At 45.8% G+C, this 17,037-nt stretch overlaps 1 protein-coding gene across 2 annotated transcripts in view; it reads right to left on the minus strand.

Moving 5' to 3' along the window:
• Positions 1 to 1,561: 1,561 nt before the first annotated feature.
• The window catches only part of Pop1 (POP1 ribonuclease P/MRP subunit), a 56,897-nt gene continuing 41,421 nt past the window's right edge, over positions 1,562 to 17,037 (minus strand). For both annotated transcript variants that reach the window (XM_075704109.1, XM_075704108.1), the window contains 2 exons: positions 13,776 to 13,995; positions 1,562 to 2,637 (listed from right to left, as the gene is read on the minus strand). In XM_075704109.1, coding sequence (XP_075560224.1) covers positions 1,875 to 2,637; positions 13,776 to 13,995 — 983 coding nt within the window. In that variant the 3' untranslated portion in view covers positions 1,562 to 1,874. The remainder of the gene's footprint in view (positions 2,638 to 13,775; positions 13,996 to 17,037) is intronic.

Here is a 17,037-nt window from a genome sequence, read left to right on the forward strand (position 1 = left end):
GCAGATGAAGCAGCAGCAGCCACATGGAAGGAGGAAAGCTTCCACGAAATGGTCAAGTCTTACGCAGCAGCTCATGTTTTTAATGCAGACGAGACGGCCTGCTTTTATCAGCTGCTCCTGGGCAAGACAATGCATTTTAAAGGAGGACAGTGCAGAGGCGGCAAAAAGTTGAAGCTTCACGTCACGGTGCTGTATTGCTGCAATGCAGATGGCACTGAAAAGTTGAAGCCTCTGGTGATCGGGAGGTTTTCGAAGCCACGCTGCATGAAAAATGTAGTGTCGCTGCCGTGCCAGTATAGGGCGAATCAGCGTGCCTGGATGACCCGCAAGCTCTTTTCCGAGTGGCTGCTGACGGTAAACGAGAAGATGAGGAAGGAGGGGCGGCACATTTTGATGATTGTGGACAATTGCTCAGCATACATTGTCAACATACGGCTCACGAATGTGCGTCTCGAGTATCTGCCGCCGAACTGCACATCAGTACTTCAGCCACTGGACCAAGCAATAATAAGGAGCGTGAAATCGCACTTCCGGAAGTGCCTTGTTCATAGGCTGCTCATCAACCTGCGCCTGCAGCACTCGACAGCCATCAACGTCCGACAGGCTGCGGAAATGCTGACAGGCGCATGGTAGAGCGTCACGTCCACCACCATCCAAAACTGCTGGAAGAAGGCCGGCCTGACTATCACAGATGGCAAACCACAAACCGATGAACCAGCAGCGGAGGACAGTTCGAGCGAGCTTTGGAGCGAAGTGGCCGAGCAGCTAGCTGTCAATGCTTCAGTCACATTTGACGACTATGTCCAGTGTGACGAGGCGACGTGGACCTCAACGGAGCTTACCACTGATGACATACTGCAGAGCGTCCAGGGCACGGTGACTCAAGGTGAGGAATGCAGCGACGACATGGACGATGACGTTACGGCAGCACCAAACACCGCGACGAGTCCGTGTCGGCCACAGATGCGTTGGACTGCTTGCGAAAACTCCGCATATTTATAGCCAAAAGTGGCACAGCGACCGAAGGGGTGCATAAAAATGTGGACGGTCTGGAATCGTTCGTGCTGCAGAGTCTGTGCCGCACCCGTCAGAAGACGATCATGGACTATTTCAAATAAATGTGCCTTGTCTGACGATCACGTGTGCATTGTGTGAGAAACGAGTTCAAGGAGGTACCGTTTCAAAGGTAGGACGTTTGCGTTACTGAAATGCTATTGTTATGGCTAATTTTTGGGCTTTCACTATAACGACCTTTCAGAATAACAAACATTTTCCCGCAGTCCCCTGAAGTTCGTTATACCGAGATTTCACTGTACGGAGCAATTATATGTCTCACTTTCATGTAATTATGTATAATGGTGATTCTGATCAGTCATTTCTTATGTGTGTTTCGATTTATCCTGATCGTACACATATAGCAAAATGTTACATATCATACTATGTCTCCAGTGCTGCAGGAAAGGAAGCAAGCAAATGATTCAGAATCTGCATATGCAATAGCACAAAGTCCTCATTATAAATATTTTCAATCAGGAAGCAGAGAACTTCACAATATGCCCACTGAAACAGAGTATGCACATTTATTTTACAATTTCAGTTTCGTAACAAGATGAGCAGCCATGCCATTCTGGAGGAATGCCTGCACAAATCACTGCTCACCACTGCTGCACACGACTTTTCTTACAAAAAATATACAACAATGCAGCTGGCGGCTTAAGGTACGAAATATATTACACAGTGTACACAATCAACATCTGTGATACAATAAAAGCCTTGATGCATTAACACTACAGGCAAACCAACAGATGAAAGGGCAATTTTATGAAATTAGTGATTCCTAGAGAAGAAACTGCCATGTCTTTACAGCTCGAGCCTTAGCATTCATCTAGCACACGTAAAGTTGCATACCTGTATTGAACAGAGTGCTGATGCCTGAACAACACAAGTGGCCTAACACTGGCTGAAGCAGAAGTTCGCACAAGATGAGCGAGTCCTTCAAACGCACAGTAACCAAGTCCCCTGCCGCACGCTGATGAGAAACAGTAGTCCCCGCTCACCACACCCCCCAATAAAAGTCTTGAGCAACTCTTGACCACGCCGCTTACTGCCGGCCTCGCTAGCAACTCTTCAATAGTTGGTCTGGGTGCTTTACGATTCTTCAGTTTGGTGTCTTTCTGTTTCTTCAACCTCCTCAGGCGCTCGCATGGCGCTTCCGCTGAGTCAGCAGAATTGCTTTGCTTTATTGCCAGCATGTCCTCCGCTGTGGGTAGAGAGATGGAGTCAAACTGTTTCGGTACTCCCCTTGAACAGCTGACAAGTTCTACGCAGACAAGCGCGTGCGAGAGATCCAGGTTCGTTGCCCCTGCCGTGGTACGAATTTCGTCTAACTGCTTGGACACTGCTGTCGGTGAAACCGTACCTTTCTTCCATTTCTTGTTGACATCTGCGAACAGAGCTGCCAGCCTCCTGAGGACTTTACGGCTTCTAAGGACGTAGAAAGTCGACTCGTTACGGCTGGCGTCAGCACTCAGCTGGTCCAATGTGCTGCGCCACTCTTGAACAAGTTGTGACCATGGGAAGAAGAAAGGGCACGAGATGCGCAGCTTCTGGAACGATGGCCGCTTGTCAGGAGGGTACCTGTAACGATGGGACAGACTATGTAACAATGGTACACTAGCAGAAACCACAGACACCCGTTTGATTTGTTTGTGTTTGTTTTAAATGCTGGATAGCACCAGTCAGGCTGCATTATGAAAATGCACACGAGTGACCTTACAGCTGTAGCATGAATCCCACAGATGCACACCGTGTTTTCTCCCTTAGTTATGCATCTGCTGCTTGCTCTGTTCTGTACTTCTGGCTCATTTCCAGGATGGTCATCTGAATGTCTGCCTTTTTAACCCCTCTGCCTCCTCCTGCCCTTTTGACAGGTACGGCTCTGTCGCTGTCACAGAGCTACCTGCTTACCTTGTGATGCACTTGGAGTGTCCCACTTACGCACCCCCGACACGACACACTCAGTTTTCTACAGTGCACTCTCCTACTGCACACCACCTCTCCTTTCATGGTTTTGCTCCAAACTGCTCACATGAAATTTTTTTTTCTCGACTTACTGTTAGCGCTAAATGCACATGCCAGCAAGAAAAAAGTACTGTAGCAAGAAAAGGCGGCAACTTTCTGTGGCAATGAGAAGTAAGTTAGAAAAGTGAAACCCTCTGTCACGGTGGGGAAGTTGGCGAAGCACTGATCAATGGGCGGCAAAAGGTCGTGGGAATAGGAACAGGCGAGCAAGATGGTTATTGCTGGCCACTCGGGTACGCGGCCGAAAAAAGTCGAAGGCAGATTAGGAGATTATTTTTTTTTGTTGTTGTTGGCACGACCGTGATGCCCCGACAGCTTCTTGCAGGAACCACTGTGTATTCTCTGCCCCACGCGTGCATTGAGAAGCTTGCCAAGATGGCAGGGGTGCAAATACCCTGAAATATGTGGTGTCTCTGTGCAACCCCGTGTCCACGAATTGCTGACAGTGTACGTGTGTCAGAGGGTTTGGCGCCGTACGGCCGGCTGCCATCATTGCTTCTGTGTTTGTCAACGAACAATAGAGGTTCGCCATGGACTCAAGGGTGTGCGTGTGTGTGCGTGGTGCAATGCAAGTGCGCAACCTCTAACAGCAAGGGGGAAACACCCGTTCCCTCGCCCCTAATTAAAAGGGGCGCGGCCAAGGCCTTGTGAGGAGTTGTGATACAATTTAGTGAACTTGATTGGATCGTCACCAATATCTGCCGCTCCACGACCCAGGGGAGTAGGAACCAGGGGGGAGTCATTTAAACTCAGGTTTTAGGCCGAGCTAAGGAGTCTGAAAGCTGAGCCTATAACCATCTGAGAAGTGCTGAGGAGCTAGTGCCGTCCAGTATCGCCTGGCCGCCTAGCCGCGTCTGAACTGCAAGTTACTAGTTGGAGTAAGAGACGAAAAACAAACGTTTGCAACGAAGCTCACGGTAGATCCACTCAAGTTAGCTCAACCTGCTCGAGGGAAGACGTCAGACGTAGACTCCGGGGAAACCCAGCACAGCAATCGCATCCACCACAACGAGATCGGCTCGCCACTGTTCTTCGGAAAAGCTCTGCTGTCGACTCCACATTTTATGTACTTGCTGTGGCTGCCCGGACATGCGTATACCATCATTTGTTTTTTGAACTCTATTTTAGCGGAGCTCTGTTAAGTGTATTCTTGTGTAGTGTTAGTTTTTATATCCACTGTTAATTGTTTGTTGTATTTCTTTTGTCTTCATCATTGATCTATATTAAGTGCATGCGTGTTAGTGTACTTGTGTTTTTGTTACTTTTAATTTGTGTATCGCTGTCAGTCGATAATTTTTTTTCCTCCCTTTTTCCCTACTCCGACTTCTTGGCTGTATTCACTTGAGTACGGTACAACCAACCTGCTTGTATACCCCATTGACGACTTCGTGCTGATGGCGAATGGGTGAGAAGCCTTGACACGCTCCCTAACAGTCCTAATGTCTCATTCATATTTGTTTAAGCTGGGGAAGAGGAAATATAAATTTGTTATTTACTACAGCACATATATTAAAGATAAAAGATAAAATAAGCAACTCAGTGCCATGTATGAATTTTATTTTTGCACTTTGCTGGCTGCCTGTTCGGTTTTCCACCAGCACAGCCAGCTTTTCTCTCACAGTGCTGGCTGCCGGTTTGACTCTTAAACCGGCACGTCATGTGCCAGTTTTCCAGTTCTTTCTAAACAGGCACAGTATTAAGTTCATTGCACACACTCTCTTGAGTTTCCATCCATATCAGACAACCAAACTGTCACAAGTGTGTTCATTCTTAATTTTCACTTTTCACCATCATGTGGCAAGCCCTCCATCCTTTCACTTATTTTTCTTCTTCCAAGTCCAAGCGCTTCGTTTGCTTCTCTCAGATACATATTCTCAACGGTCGCCCACTGCTGGTGCTCATCATATCAGCTGGTACAACCAGTTTGGGTCATGCAAGAAAAATGAATGCAAATTGTTTGTCCCCCTGCTCTCACACAACCAACCTGGGACTATGCGAATGATGTCAAAAGGTATACCAAATTTGTAGCGTTCAATAAATTTCAGTCATGCAATGTTGATACTTGGTATGAGAGAAAAATAGAGTGGTGATACACTATTTTTGCTTACAATACTCTTAAGAAAAAAACATTGAAATACCTTAAAAAGCCAATCACGTCTATACAATGTCCTCACAAATGGCGTGGCAGTGATGAATCCTACTGAACGTTGCAAACATGCATTTTCATTTATTCCACCTTAAAGGCTCATAGCGATTACACAAGGTTTGTTGTACAGCAATACTACATGTAAATGAGCAAGCTACTACACTACAATGAAAAAACACAACAGTAGGGGCTATCAAAGTACTATTATGGTAACAATGGAAAGAACATTTCTGCAATTACAGTTTGGAAACGCAACTGTAAGTAAGTAGTATGTTAAATACAAAAAAAAAAAACTTTTTGTGTTTTGGTTTTCAGAAGTGCGCCGGCTGCAAAGCATCTGCAGTCACAATGGAGTTTGATTAGTTTAGCCTTCCAACAGCTTCTTTCGATAGAAGCAAGTAAATTGGTAAGTACAACGCTTGTATCTGTGCGCTTGACCCTTTGAGCACATGTGCAAGTGCAAAGAAGGTTGAATAACACAGATTCGATCTTGTTTCTTTAGCTGTCCAGGCTAGTGTGGTGTCCAGAAATCAGGATCACCACAAGTGAAGCCTTGCCAGCACCACTTGCCATGCAAAATTTGCATGAATAAGTGTGTACAGAACCGCACCAAAGATGCAGACAAAGAACAAGAGGACAATGACTTAAGCTCCTGTGTCGTCACCTTCGGGTCCTTTGTCTGCTCCCTTTGTGCTGTTTTTCAAATTAAGAATGCACACCAACTAGCACGGCTTGCAGTCTTGATGCAATCCCTATATTATTATTATCATTATTTCACTTGAAAACATATATACTTGAAAAAGACGAAAGGAAAGCAAGGAGCAGGCTGGCCACTGCAACTGGAATGCAGGCACAATGCCTGCATACTCTTCAGGAAGGAGGGTACACTGTACAGAAACGCAGAAATGGGCATTGGGCATTTGAGGCACTTCTGCTGGAGCGGTATTTCCGAAGTGCAACAAATTCCATTTCTATTCAAGTGACATATTACCAAGCTTTAAATGCAGATGCTATTTATTTGCGACGTTGCTGAACATCTTACATTAATCCGAAAATTCTAAAAAAAGAAATATTAAGACTTAATGGTGATTTTAATTAGGATAATTAGTGTGCTGCAACCAACATGGCCTCTTTGTTGCTGTCATTGTCACTTGAAGACCCATTGTTATCCACACCAAGATCCACAGAAATAGGGTTTGTAAGAAACTAGTGGATTTTTGCATTGTTCAGGAAATGTGCAGCCTCTTTGCACCAACCTGCCATGTTGGAAAACAAGGTATGCAAGCAACACCAGCAGATCAGCTTCGTCACACCATCAGCCGTAAAAAAACAAAACCTGCCATACAATGTTAGTTTAATCAACTTCAGCGGTGGAACTTCAGTCTACAGCCTCAATCTGATAGAACCAGATTACGAATATTTCCCATTTGCAAATTGTCTCGAGAAAGGCAGGGAGCATTCAGAAATAATCAAACAGCTTTATCCGGGCACGGCCAGTGGTGTGCGGTGGTGCCCGAGCAAGTGCAGTCTTTGACTGACAATTCCAACTTGACAGGGGCACTGCCAACATGCCCTAATATAATTGGGAGTTCGCAATACCAGATTCACATTCGAAAATATGTGACTTTATTTCACAAGTGGCCAAGAAAGGTGCGCCGTATTCTTGGATCATCACTTTCGGAGATACCTTCGATTTTACGTGACCAAAACAAGACACATTAGAGTTTAGGAGCTATGGTATTGACATGTGTACTTCCTTATCATTCTCCAGTGACCGCTTTTCACCAGCCAACAAATGTTGAATGTTATCGCTTGGCACAGGACCCACCTGCATGTAAGTTTCTGGAATGTTATCGATGGTTCTATCCGTTGTCTGCTGTCACCGAACTTTGTGTAATCTGATTGTATGCGTGACGTGAATTTTGTAGCACAGTCGAATCCACTTATAACGATACCGGTTTCAACAATATATCGGTTATAACAATTAGAAGCTGCAGTACCGTCAACTTTTGTATGTTTTCCATGGTGAAACGGCCAGTTTACTACAATGCCCAAATGCTGCATTATCAGTTATAACGATGAAGTCTGGCTGCTGGGTGTCCAAGCCGAAAGGTAGTGAAATGCGAAATCGTTGAAAAGATAAAAAGAGAAAATCAAGTTGCTGCACATTGGGCCACGGCTCCAACAGCCATCGCGCACTCATTTTTTAGCCATCTCTGCGCATGTCTTTCACGTCGCCCTTCCACCCCTCCAAACACAAATGGGCTGTGCTCATATCTCTACGCTGCCCCACCCTCCAAAACCCGAATGGACCGTGCCAACTGCACTGCTCGCATGTTGCTCGCTGGCTCCTCATTCAGCGCAGTTCTGCAAACAGCTTAACCGCTTGGGTTTGTCTTTCTTGGTTGCATCGAAATCGTTCCTGGCCATGTAGTTTCTCAGCCTCGTTTGACTAGCCGCCGAAAGGAAAGACAGTTGATCCGCCCGCAGATCATCGGCAAAGCACGATGTTGACGGTGAAGAAAAGACTTGGAAACTAAGTGCTTCTAACCGATGATGTGATCGTTGCGAACGTGCTTGCATCAGATAGCGATGACGCGGTTGGGCCGGCTGCCTTAACATTGCCCTCACGGGAGGCCCGGAAGATGATTCAGTCCCTCCAGGGCTTCGTTTTCACGAGGAACCTTCCACCGCACTACATGGAGCACGTGGATGCCTTAGAAAAGGATGTCAGAAAGCTTTGCATAAAGCATGCAAGGCTGACGAACGTAGGGTTCTCTCGTGCAAGCCAGTGGGAAGCATGTGGCGAGATGCTCGTGGCGATATCTCCTCAGCGTTTCTTCTGGATTTCTCAAGCTGACATGCTGCGCAGCAGCCTTTTCACAATGTTTAAAATTCACCTTTTTTTGGGGCCACCAAAGCGATGCCTCGGCGATGCTCGCATATCGCTTGCCACCCCTGACACCCCTTTGGATTTGTTATAGCAGTGCCATTCTTTAACGCAGACAGCCGCAGCTTGTTTCACGTGATTGGAGCTCCCCGGAAGCTGTTCAATGAGTGAACACAATCAGAAGCCAGATGGAGGAAGGTGGTGGGGAGGGGCACTGGCCTACCCGCCATTATAGTTTTCTCACATCAGCTCTGCCATCCTCCGTTTTTTTTTTTTTTCATGCAACCCGGTTATAACAATTATTGGTTATAACAATGGTATATTTGTGGCACTTGAATATTGTTATAAGTGGGTTCGACTGTACTTTCTGAAGGACACGCAGGCACCAGCGATTACTATGGAACTTTTGATGACTCGTGTATAAAAGCTGAGGCACTTGACCCACAGATCAGATTTCAACGATTGCCAAGTGTGTTTGCGGCTGTTGTTATGGTTTGAGTGTAACCTGCTTTTGTGGGCACAGGGTTGCCCAATAAAGAGTAAAGTTACTCGCAGTTTTGCTGCAGTGTTTTTCATCGTCACTATAATATGCGACAGTTTCCTTGGCACAATGCCAAGCATGCTACCTTTTGCGTGAGTAGTGCAAGACATGTAAGCACCTAAGAGCAACGCTATTCTTGGCACAGTGCCGAGCACGCTGTTTTATCACAGGACAGAAACGCTCCAGCCCATCGACGTGTCCGGTGCTAGTCACACATACCATCACGAAAATGAAGGTATCTTTTTTAAAGTGATCGTCCAACAATACACCCCAAGTTTGTCAATGCATGTTTCTGCATGCACACATGCTTGCCCTTGGCCTAGGCATTCCGTGACCGCGATTTTCCAGCAGTGTCTCTTATAATATTTTCATTTTCACACTTTTTGCGCGTCGTCAGTGGCCAGAGCGAACCTCTGCACCCCTTACCTACAGAATCAGCCGGTCATGAACAGTGGATGATAAGAGCGGCATCAAATTGAAAGGAAATCATCACTACTACATCGTGGCCCGTAGCTGAACCACTGTAATGCTGTCGTTACAAATAAAAAAAAAGTACAGTCAATGTATGTGCTTAACTCTCTTCGACGACAATGCCAAAGACGTCTCAAAACAAAAATATTTTTCTTTCCTTGACTTCGTGGCCAAATTAGCACATGGTCATGCTGTCAGAGTCTAAATTACTGCACAATGCGTGCGGTGTAAGGTGTTCAACATTTTGGTTGTCCTTATACATTACATCTATGGGGCTAGTGGCGGTGCCACAGGCTGTCCAAATAATCAAGCATGTTCGAATTATACGTGTCCAAATAATCGGTCACTGATTCTATACTCAGGCACGGCACTTTAAAGGGTTAAAAGGACCCTCATTGGGCCTTGTCACAAATTTTAATTATACACAATAGGAGTACGGCCATCCACGAAGCATTACACCACAATGATGTTTAACCAGGGTATTTTAGCAGCAGCAGAATAGAAGCGAACTGTCATAAAGCAATGGCGAGAGCAGCTTAGACCCTTGCCACAGCAGAGGCTCTCCCCCGTTGCCTCAACTACCTCCTGCAAGCAAAATTCTTCACCTGCCTTCACCGATGTCGAAGCCAAGTGTAACTCTTTCTCCTTTGTGCATAAAGCCCCCCACATCTGTGGCACCCACCTTCTTGTTGCATGGCACATTTTCAGAGACAGTTCTGCACCCTCTGCATTTCATATGAGCACTGCTGCTGGTACTGCTGCACTGCAGGTGGCATTGTGTGCGACACGACCACCATGGGCTTGCATCATCAAAATTAAAAAATACAGTTTTACGTGGCAGATCCATGACATCATAGTGTGGAACTCCAGACAAAATAAATAAATTAATTAAATTGTGAGCTTACTTGAACCACCCAATGTACATGGGCGCTTTTGCATTTCCATACCTGCCAACCTGGCGAGATAAAAAATCTGGAGACCTTTTATTCACTGTTTCAACTTCCAGTGGGACAGGGGGGACCTTGCAGCAGGGACCTTGCAGTAGCAGGCTTTGCTCACTTCCAAAATTTGTCAGAGTAGCTTTGCTCAAAACATGGTCCAGACTGATGGCCCTTCACTAGCAGCAGGTGCTGGAGGGTTGTGTTGTACATTGATGAGCGGAATTAAGTCCTAATTTTTCAAGCTGTGCTAAAATCCTTTCACACTCTGCCTTGCTATGTGGTATCACGAGTAAATCGAGCATCACCTTAGCAACTCTGTGAAACATGTTTTTCATCAGTGTGTTTTTCATTCTTCCAACCACAGACCTCTGCACGTCCCACCTTTCTTCATTCAGAATGTGCTCTTGAAGACTGTACGCCTGTAGTGTGACAAACTCAGCTTTGAGAGCATCTAAAGCGTATTCAGCAGATTCACTGGAATCTCGGGGCAGCAGCTGAGGGAAACTCTGAATAAAAAAACGAAAACTGGAGAGCGATGCCTGTGAAATAAATTTCAGGTTGGCCACCTCCGCATTCTTCCGAGTTGCGTTTCAGAGTTGCGTCGACAACCATAACGCTTCGCCTCGCCGCATTTCGGAAACATTTTCAATAGGCCCAACGTAGTCGCTGACACTAAGGGGTAGGTTGTGTTCGATGAGGAATCCCGTAAACAGGCACTCCACATGTATGACACTGTCGTCGCAGTTGTTCCGGAGAAGGTTCACTACGTTGTCTTGCTGCTCAGCGGTGCGCCATGGAAATGTGCAGTTTCAAGTCGCCTTTGCCACCGTGTGCTGACGTTGCATCAACACGTTGTACAAAATGCATAAGGTTCTCCTTTTCTTGATGACGAAAAGCACGGAAATTCAGAAGTATAAGATCGCAAAAACTTCTGCAAGTACCTTGTCTTGGGCTTTGGCAGCGCCATGGCATCAAGCACACAAGGATTGTAACTTTATACTGTGCACCGCAGGCACACGGCCTAGCCAACACTAATCATGCACACAAGCAGCAACGCCTTGCAAGCAGCAGCAACAAGATGCACCATGGAGGAAGGCCTGCATGAAATGCAAGAGCTACATTGGCTCTGGCTTTGGTCGGCTTACTAGGCACCGTAGTCGGCTGCTTAGTCGATGATACCGATGGTGCTAGTGTGGCAGTTGTTGGTGATGCTGACAATTATGATGTGGCTTTAGATTTCGCAAAAACCATTATTGCGCGAACAGAGACCACTTTTCGGGAGATATAAGACAGTGATCGTACAATCGGAAAGTTCAGTAAAAAATCGGGAGTCTCCTGGGCTATTCGGGAGGGTTGGCAGGTATGCATTTCGCCCCCATCGAAATACAGCCGCACTGGCCAAAATTTGATCCTGCAAACTCGTACTTGGCAGCGACGAGTAGCGTGACGTCATATTGTTTGTGACCAGGGTGACTCCTTTATGGAGAAGAGCATGCCAGCGTTTTGTGTGAATTTTTCAGATGTTCTCGCAGCAAATATTGGATCAATACTTTGCAGGCGCAATCGTCACTGTGCGATTGCCCTGCAACTGTTTCTTTGCAAGGCCTGAACCTGGCAAATGTTCCTTTAGAGCAATACTAAATGCTACCAAGACTGCAACTTATATTTCTAAGTTAGCAACGATTATTTTACGCCAAGCACCAACTAGGTCCTAATAAAATAGCAAGAGGAAAGGCCACACAATTATTCTGCAATAGTGGGTGTCCCGAACAAGGTGTCTACTACGTGTGTCTGGTTCAGCAGTAGCTTCCGACACATGCAGTGAGCAAAAGCATGGCCTTCAAGATCAGCTTCTGCCACCCAGACACAGCCGTCGGGATAGTGTGAATTTGAACCATCTGTTGAAAACAGCCGCAACAGTGATATGGACAACCTTTTCCGTTGGGCACTACAACTTGCTTTGAGTGAGAGGGCTACACAGAAAGGGCACCACACATATTTATTCATTTATTTATTTAAAAAGCCTCACAGGCTCCAGCAGGAGTATAAAAATGTGGATGTGGAGTATAAAATGTGGAAATGGATGTTTTTCTCATTGATGCTGAAGTCTCACCCAGCTTGAATGTTTGACGATGCCTCTGCAGCTAGCACAAATTTTTGTTTGTGGCATCGCTTGTTTGGTGCCATTATGATAACCCCATGCCACCTGTCAATACGACACAGGTCAAAATGACAACGCTGTTTGTGTACTTCAGTTGGCTACTGGTGCAGCTGTGATACTGACATTCCTACATGGCACTAGCTATGCACCATATTTATCATCTTCAATACAAACTGGCGTGTTTTTTAAAATCCTGGAATCTAAGCCGACCCTAGGCTTTGGTATATGATTATATGAAAAAAAAGAAAAAAAAAACATAAATATGGTAATAAAATTGCCAGACAGCACTTTCCATGATGCATGTATGCCACAAAAAAAATTTATTTCTTTTTGTTATCAGCATGTGACTAAAATTAAAAAGTGGCTCAGTTGGCAGTACCCATGTCGATATGAAGGACACATACAGTCAATCCCATATACATATATCAAACTTGAATACAATCGCCAAATATTTCGACTTATCAATCGTTCGAAATATAAAATATGCGTATATGAAAACTATGCCCATCTCAGACCGTTTCCAGAGATTCTGACAAGCAGGAACTTACAGAAGTTGGATGTTGGGCTTGTTGGTATGTGATGAAGGAGGCAAAAGGCATAGCGCATCAGAAACAGGACAAAAAAAGAACACAGAAACACACACGTTTGGTGCCAAATGTGTATGTTGTCTGTGTTATTCTTTTGTCCTGTTTCTGATGTGCTACACCGTTTGCCTCATTCAGGAACTTACAGATCTCTTTTTCAGAAGCCTGCAATACACAAGATGCAGCGCGATAACCATCACACTTTACCTGGCATAAAAAAAGTCTGTAAGCTTACCTTGCTTTTCTTTTCTCCACCATAAAATTCATTAAACCATTCTCAAACTGCTTCATGCCATCTAAATAAAGCAGGCCAGTACCTTCTTCTGCACCACAACAGCAACGAAAGATGGTGAATGCAGATGCAAGCTTAGCTGTGGAGCAAGGCAGTTTGGGATCTTCACTGCTGTTAAGGTCAACTTCCTCAGCATTGGCGATGTCAGCTGCAATCTCTGCACTATTGCGATTCACTATGGCTTCCACATCGTTGTCAGCACTGACAAAATCCCTCGCCGTTGCCCTATCCAAGACTGTGGCTGGGAATACACGGAGCCCGTGAAATTTGTCATTGAGGTAGGCAAAGCCACCATCTGCTACCACAGAGCCTGCTCTGAAGAAATCCAACTTCCAGCCAAACATGCATTAAGAGCCTCTGCAGCAGTCGTCTGCATCCTACCTTGAATGCTTTTATAATACCTTGGCTGAGAAGCTGCAGCTTTGAAGTAATGTTAGGCAGCAGATAAACCCCAAAGAATGCCAAAGAATTTGTTGGAGAAAACCCAGTGATAAATTGCTCCATTTTTTTCTCCAGCGCCACTTTTATGGTGCAATTTTGCTCCACTGAACAACCGCCGAGTTGTTTTTGGTGAAGCAGTGCACTCGGAAGAAAAAAAAAAATAAAGAAGATGACCACACAAACATCAATGATGAGGACATACACAAGTGCCGAGTTATGCTGCTCACCTCAGGTGCTTGGTCATGAGCTCCCGGCGGTGATCCTCTTCAGATTGCTGGGTGGCTGCCGTGTCTGGGTAGTCGAAGGGAAAGCAGGGCAGGCCCATCTCCAGCGACAGGCTCTGCAGCTCCCTGAGGCCGGATGCACGGGCACCCCGGTAAACTAGAGCGATCCAAAATGGCCGACCCCAGCCTGCTGGCAGCATCAAGTCCCAGCCACTGCCAAAACCTGTGAGGTCAGTAAATGGAGAAGGGCAAGTATTGATTGACTGATTGACTCTTTATGGCTAGTAATGCTGGGACAGGAGTTAGTGGAACAACATGACTACAAATATGGTGGCCGCGAGCACAGTTGCTGCCATTCAGGCTGTTGCATGTGCCCTCACTTTCGTTGAAGCCATTTTTCGGCTTTCCTAGTGCCATGTAACCATTGTGAAGAGAGTTTGGCCAACTCCAACACCAAGCTGCAACATTCACTGCTGATTCTCGACAAAGTGGGGCTACTTATGTTAGGCCTTGCAACCAGGGGTGGCCAGTGGCAAGCTGCCGCTGGAATCTTGCGTTTGATGTATCCCTACCCACATACAAACTACGTCGGAGACCAGGCATGAGGTCACGAGCATGGGCTGGAATGACGACCACACATGTGGAGCAAAGTTTAGGTTTGCAGGTGATCAGCCACCAACTACCACAAACACCTAACAAGTTTGCATGTGCTTACTGGATGAAACGGTGTAAGCTTGTGTATAGGCATAAAGCCAATAAAGTTCCAAACTAATTTTGTGTAGCACAGCATAAAATGACAGTGTCGAAGAGCACAGGTCGGCAAGATAAACGGAACTCACTCAGACCCACTCACAAATTACATTTTTGCTTAAGGCTTACTCGGACTCAAACTCTCCAGAATGATACTCAACCGGGTCTATTGAGACTCACCAGAATTTTACTCAGCCGGGCTTACCTGGACTCAGACTCGCTGAAACTCTACTCGGGCTCACTCAGACTCACTCACGAGAATCAGACTCAGGTAGGTCTACTTGGCCAACAGACTCACAAAATCAGGCTTGCTTGTGAATTCAACATATCAATGATTAAACGAACTTCATACAAGATATATAACACACGCAGAGGGATTAGAAACACTAAATGTGAGGAAAATGTGCACACAAGAGGCTTAAACAAACGAGAAAGTTCTCTATTTTCCGTGTGTCACTATGCCTTTTAAGAAACAAATACCGTATAAACATGTGTAAAAGCTCTTTTCCTGGATAAAACATTAAAACAAATTTAAAAATCCATAAGAGGGTTGGAACCACCTTTTCAATGACGCATATGCAAATAGCCCTCAAACGTGCACGCGCAAGCTTCTAAGCGCAGCCCACAGATCGTACAAGAGAATGTGGCTTCAGCTTCTTTCTCGCCACGAACTTACGCTGCCCTTAATGTTTGCGCAATTACACTGTTACATTGTCACTTACCGTAAAAACCGGAAGGTAAGTTGAACTTTTTTGCAAAAAACCATTGCGAAAAGTCGACCCTCGTCTTATATACCGGACATTCGCGGAAAAACTACGGAAGTCTTGCAACAATGGGCAGATGAAGTAAAGAGCCGCCCTCGCCATCGCCACCAGCAGCAGCGCGGCATGGCAACATTGTGGCACCGCCAATTTGTGTTTACATTGTCACAAAGTTATAAAGGCTGCTTTCTCACATTTTGTTTCAAAATGAGCGGAAGCCAACGGCAATTCACCGTTGCCTTCAAAAAAAGGCGATTGAGTGCGCGGACGCCCACGGCAACCTCGCGGCACAGCACGAATTTGCAGTATTCAAAAAGAGCATTCGGTACTGGTGGAGACAGAAGCAGCAAACCAACAGAAGACGTCATTTCGTGGCCGGACCACACAACTGGAAGACAAGGTTGCGGAGTTCGTCCGGGAGCTGCGTGTAAGGCTGCTGCCTATGACTGCCGAATGCATCCGTTTGAAAGCGGTAGAGATCTCGCACGCCTCTGGACTGGGCAGCGAGAAGCACTCGTCATCCGACTCTAGTTCGGACGACTCTGATCAAAGGCGTTGCTCTGATTCGGAGTAGTGCTTGCGCACTTCGTGCCCTTCTGTGTACTGTACACCCGGCCAATTTTTAACAGTATCGCGCGACCATCGACCCGCGTGTTTGTCAGCACCTTATCATCACGGCACGGAGCGGCGAAATAGCAGAAGCAAGCGCACGTGTACACATGCCCGTATCTCATCGTTTCGCCGCTCAGCGCTGTTAAGGGGGAACGTGGCTTTGAAAATCAACTTCCTTACTTCTTCATGGATTTTGATGTTTAGAATGTCTCCCTGATGCTCCCATAAAAGTTTCAGAGTGATACCTTGAGAACATTTCATTAAATTTGATTCAGCAGAATGTTTCAATCTCGAACTTTGTGAAGAGCCTGGGGAAATTAAAAAACGTGATAGAAGGCTTGTTAAGTACTAACTGCATAGCTAAATGCACGCTGAAGGTCGTGACATTCTTGCTTTCTTTTTTTTTTTCAACACAGATTTTTTGGAGTGTCATTTTTAATGTTGCCTTCATATTAGGCACACTTTCGGGGTGAACGACTAGCCACATCATAAATTTATAAAACATCAAGGCCTAAAAGCAAGAATGTCACGACCTGCACTGTAGACCAAGGAACAAGACAAAAAAAAAAAAAAAAAAAACAGAGTCAGAATAGGCCAAACGGTAACAAAGAAATCAGCTCTGCAAACTGAGCAGAAAGGCAAAAACACAGTTTTGAGAAAAAGGCCTTCAAAGTTTTGCCTTGCCTCCACTCTTCTAAAATGCACCAGGATTGTATTCCTTGGTGTCCTTAGCACAGCGGGGCTTCTTGGGCATGTGGCCTTTCATCTGATGTTTTTTCGATGCCTTTTTTTCTTGTAGGGCATCCTTTTCTGCAGCTCTTTGAAGGGAATGCTTTCCTGGCTTCAAGCCAAGTGAGGCACAAAACTGTCTGTATGCACGAAGCGTTCCGGCGTTGTACTTGTAGACTGCCTCATTGACAGCTGTCTCCACTGCGATCAATGAAGCATTTTGCTCTTTTGGTAGAATTGACCAAATGACACAGTGGAGACTCTCGGCTGCATTCTAAGTCTTCTTGCCTTGGCAACGGCTGAGTAGCTGAGGATCCGAAAGGCGTTGATACACAGGCAGCAACGCAGCTGAAACATGTGTTGCCAATTTGTACTTGTGTTCTGGCGGAGCTTTACCTTCAGCTTCTGCAGCC

The sequence above is a fragment of the Dermacentor variabilis genome, chromosome 9 (assembly GCF_050947875.1).
Source record: "Dermacentor variabilis isolate Ectoservices chromosome 9, ASM5094787v1, whole genome shotgun sequence".
In the NCBI taxonomy this organism is placed as follows: Eukaryota; Metazoa; Arthropoda; class Arachnida; order Ixodida; family Ixodidae; genus Dermacentor; species Dermacentor variabilis.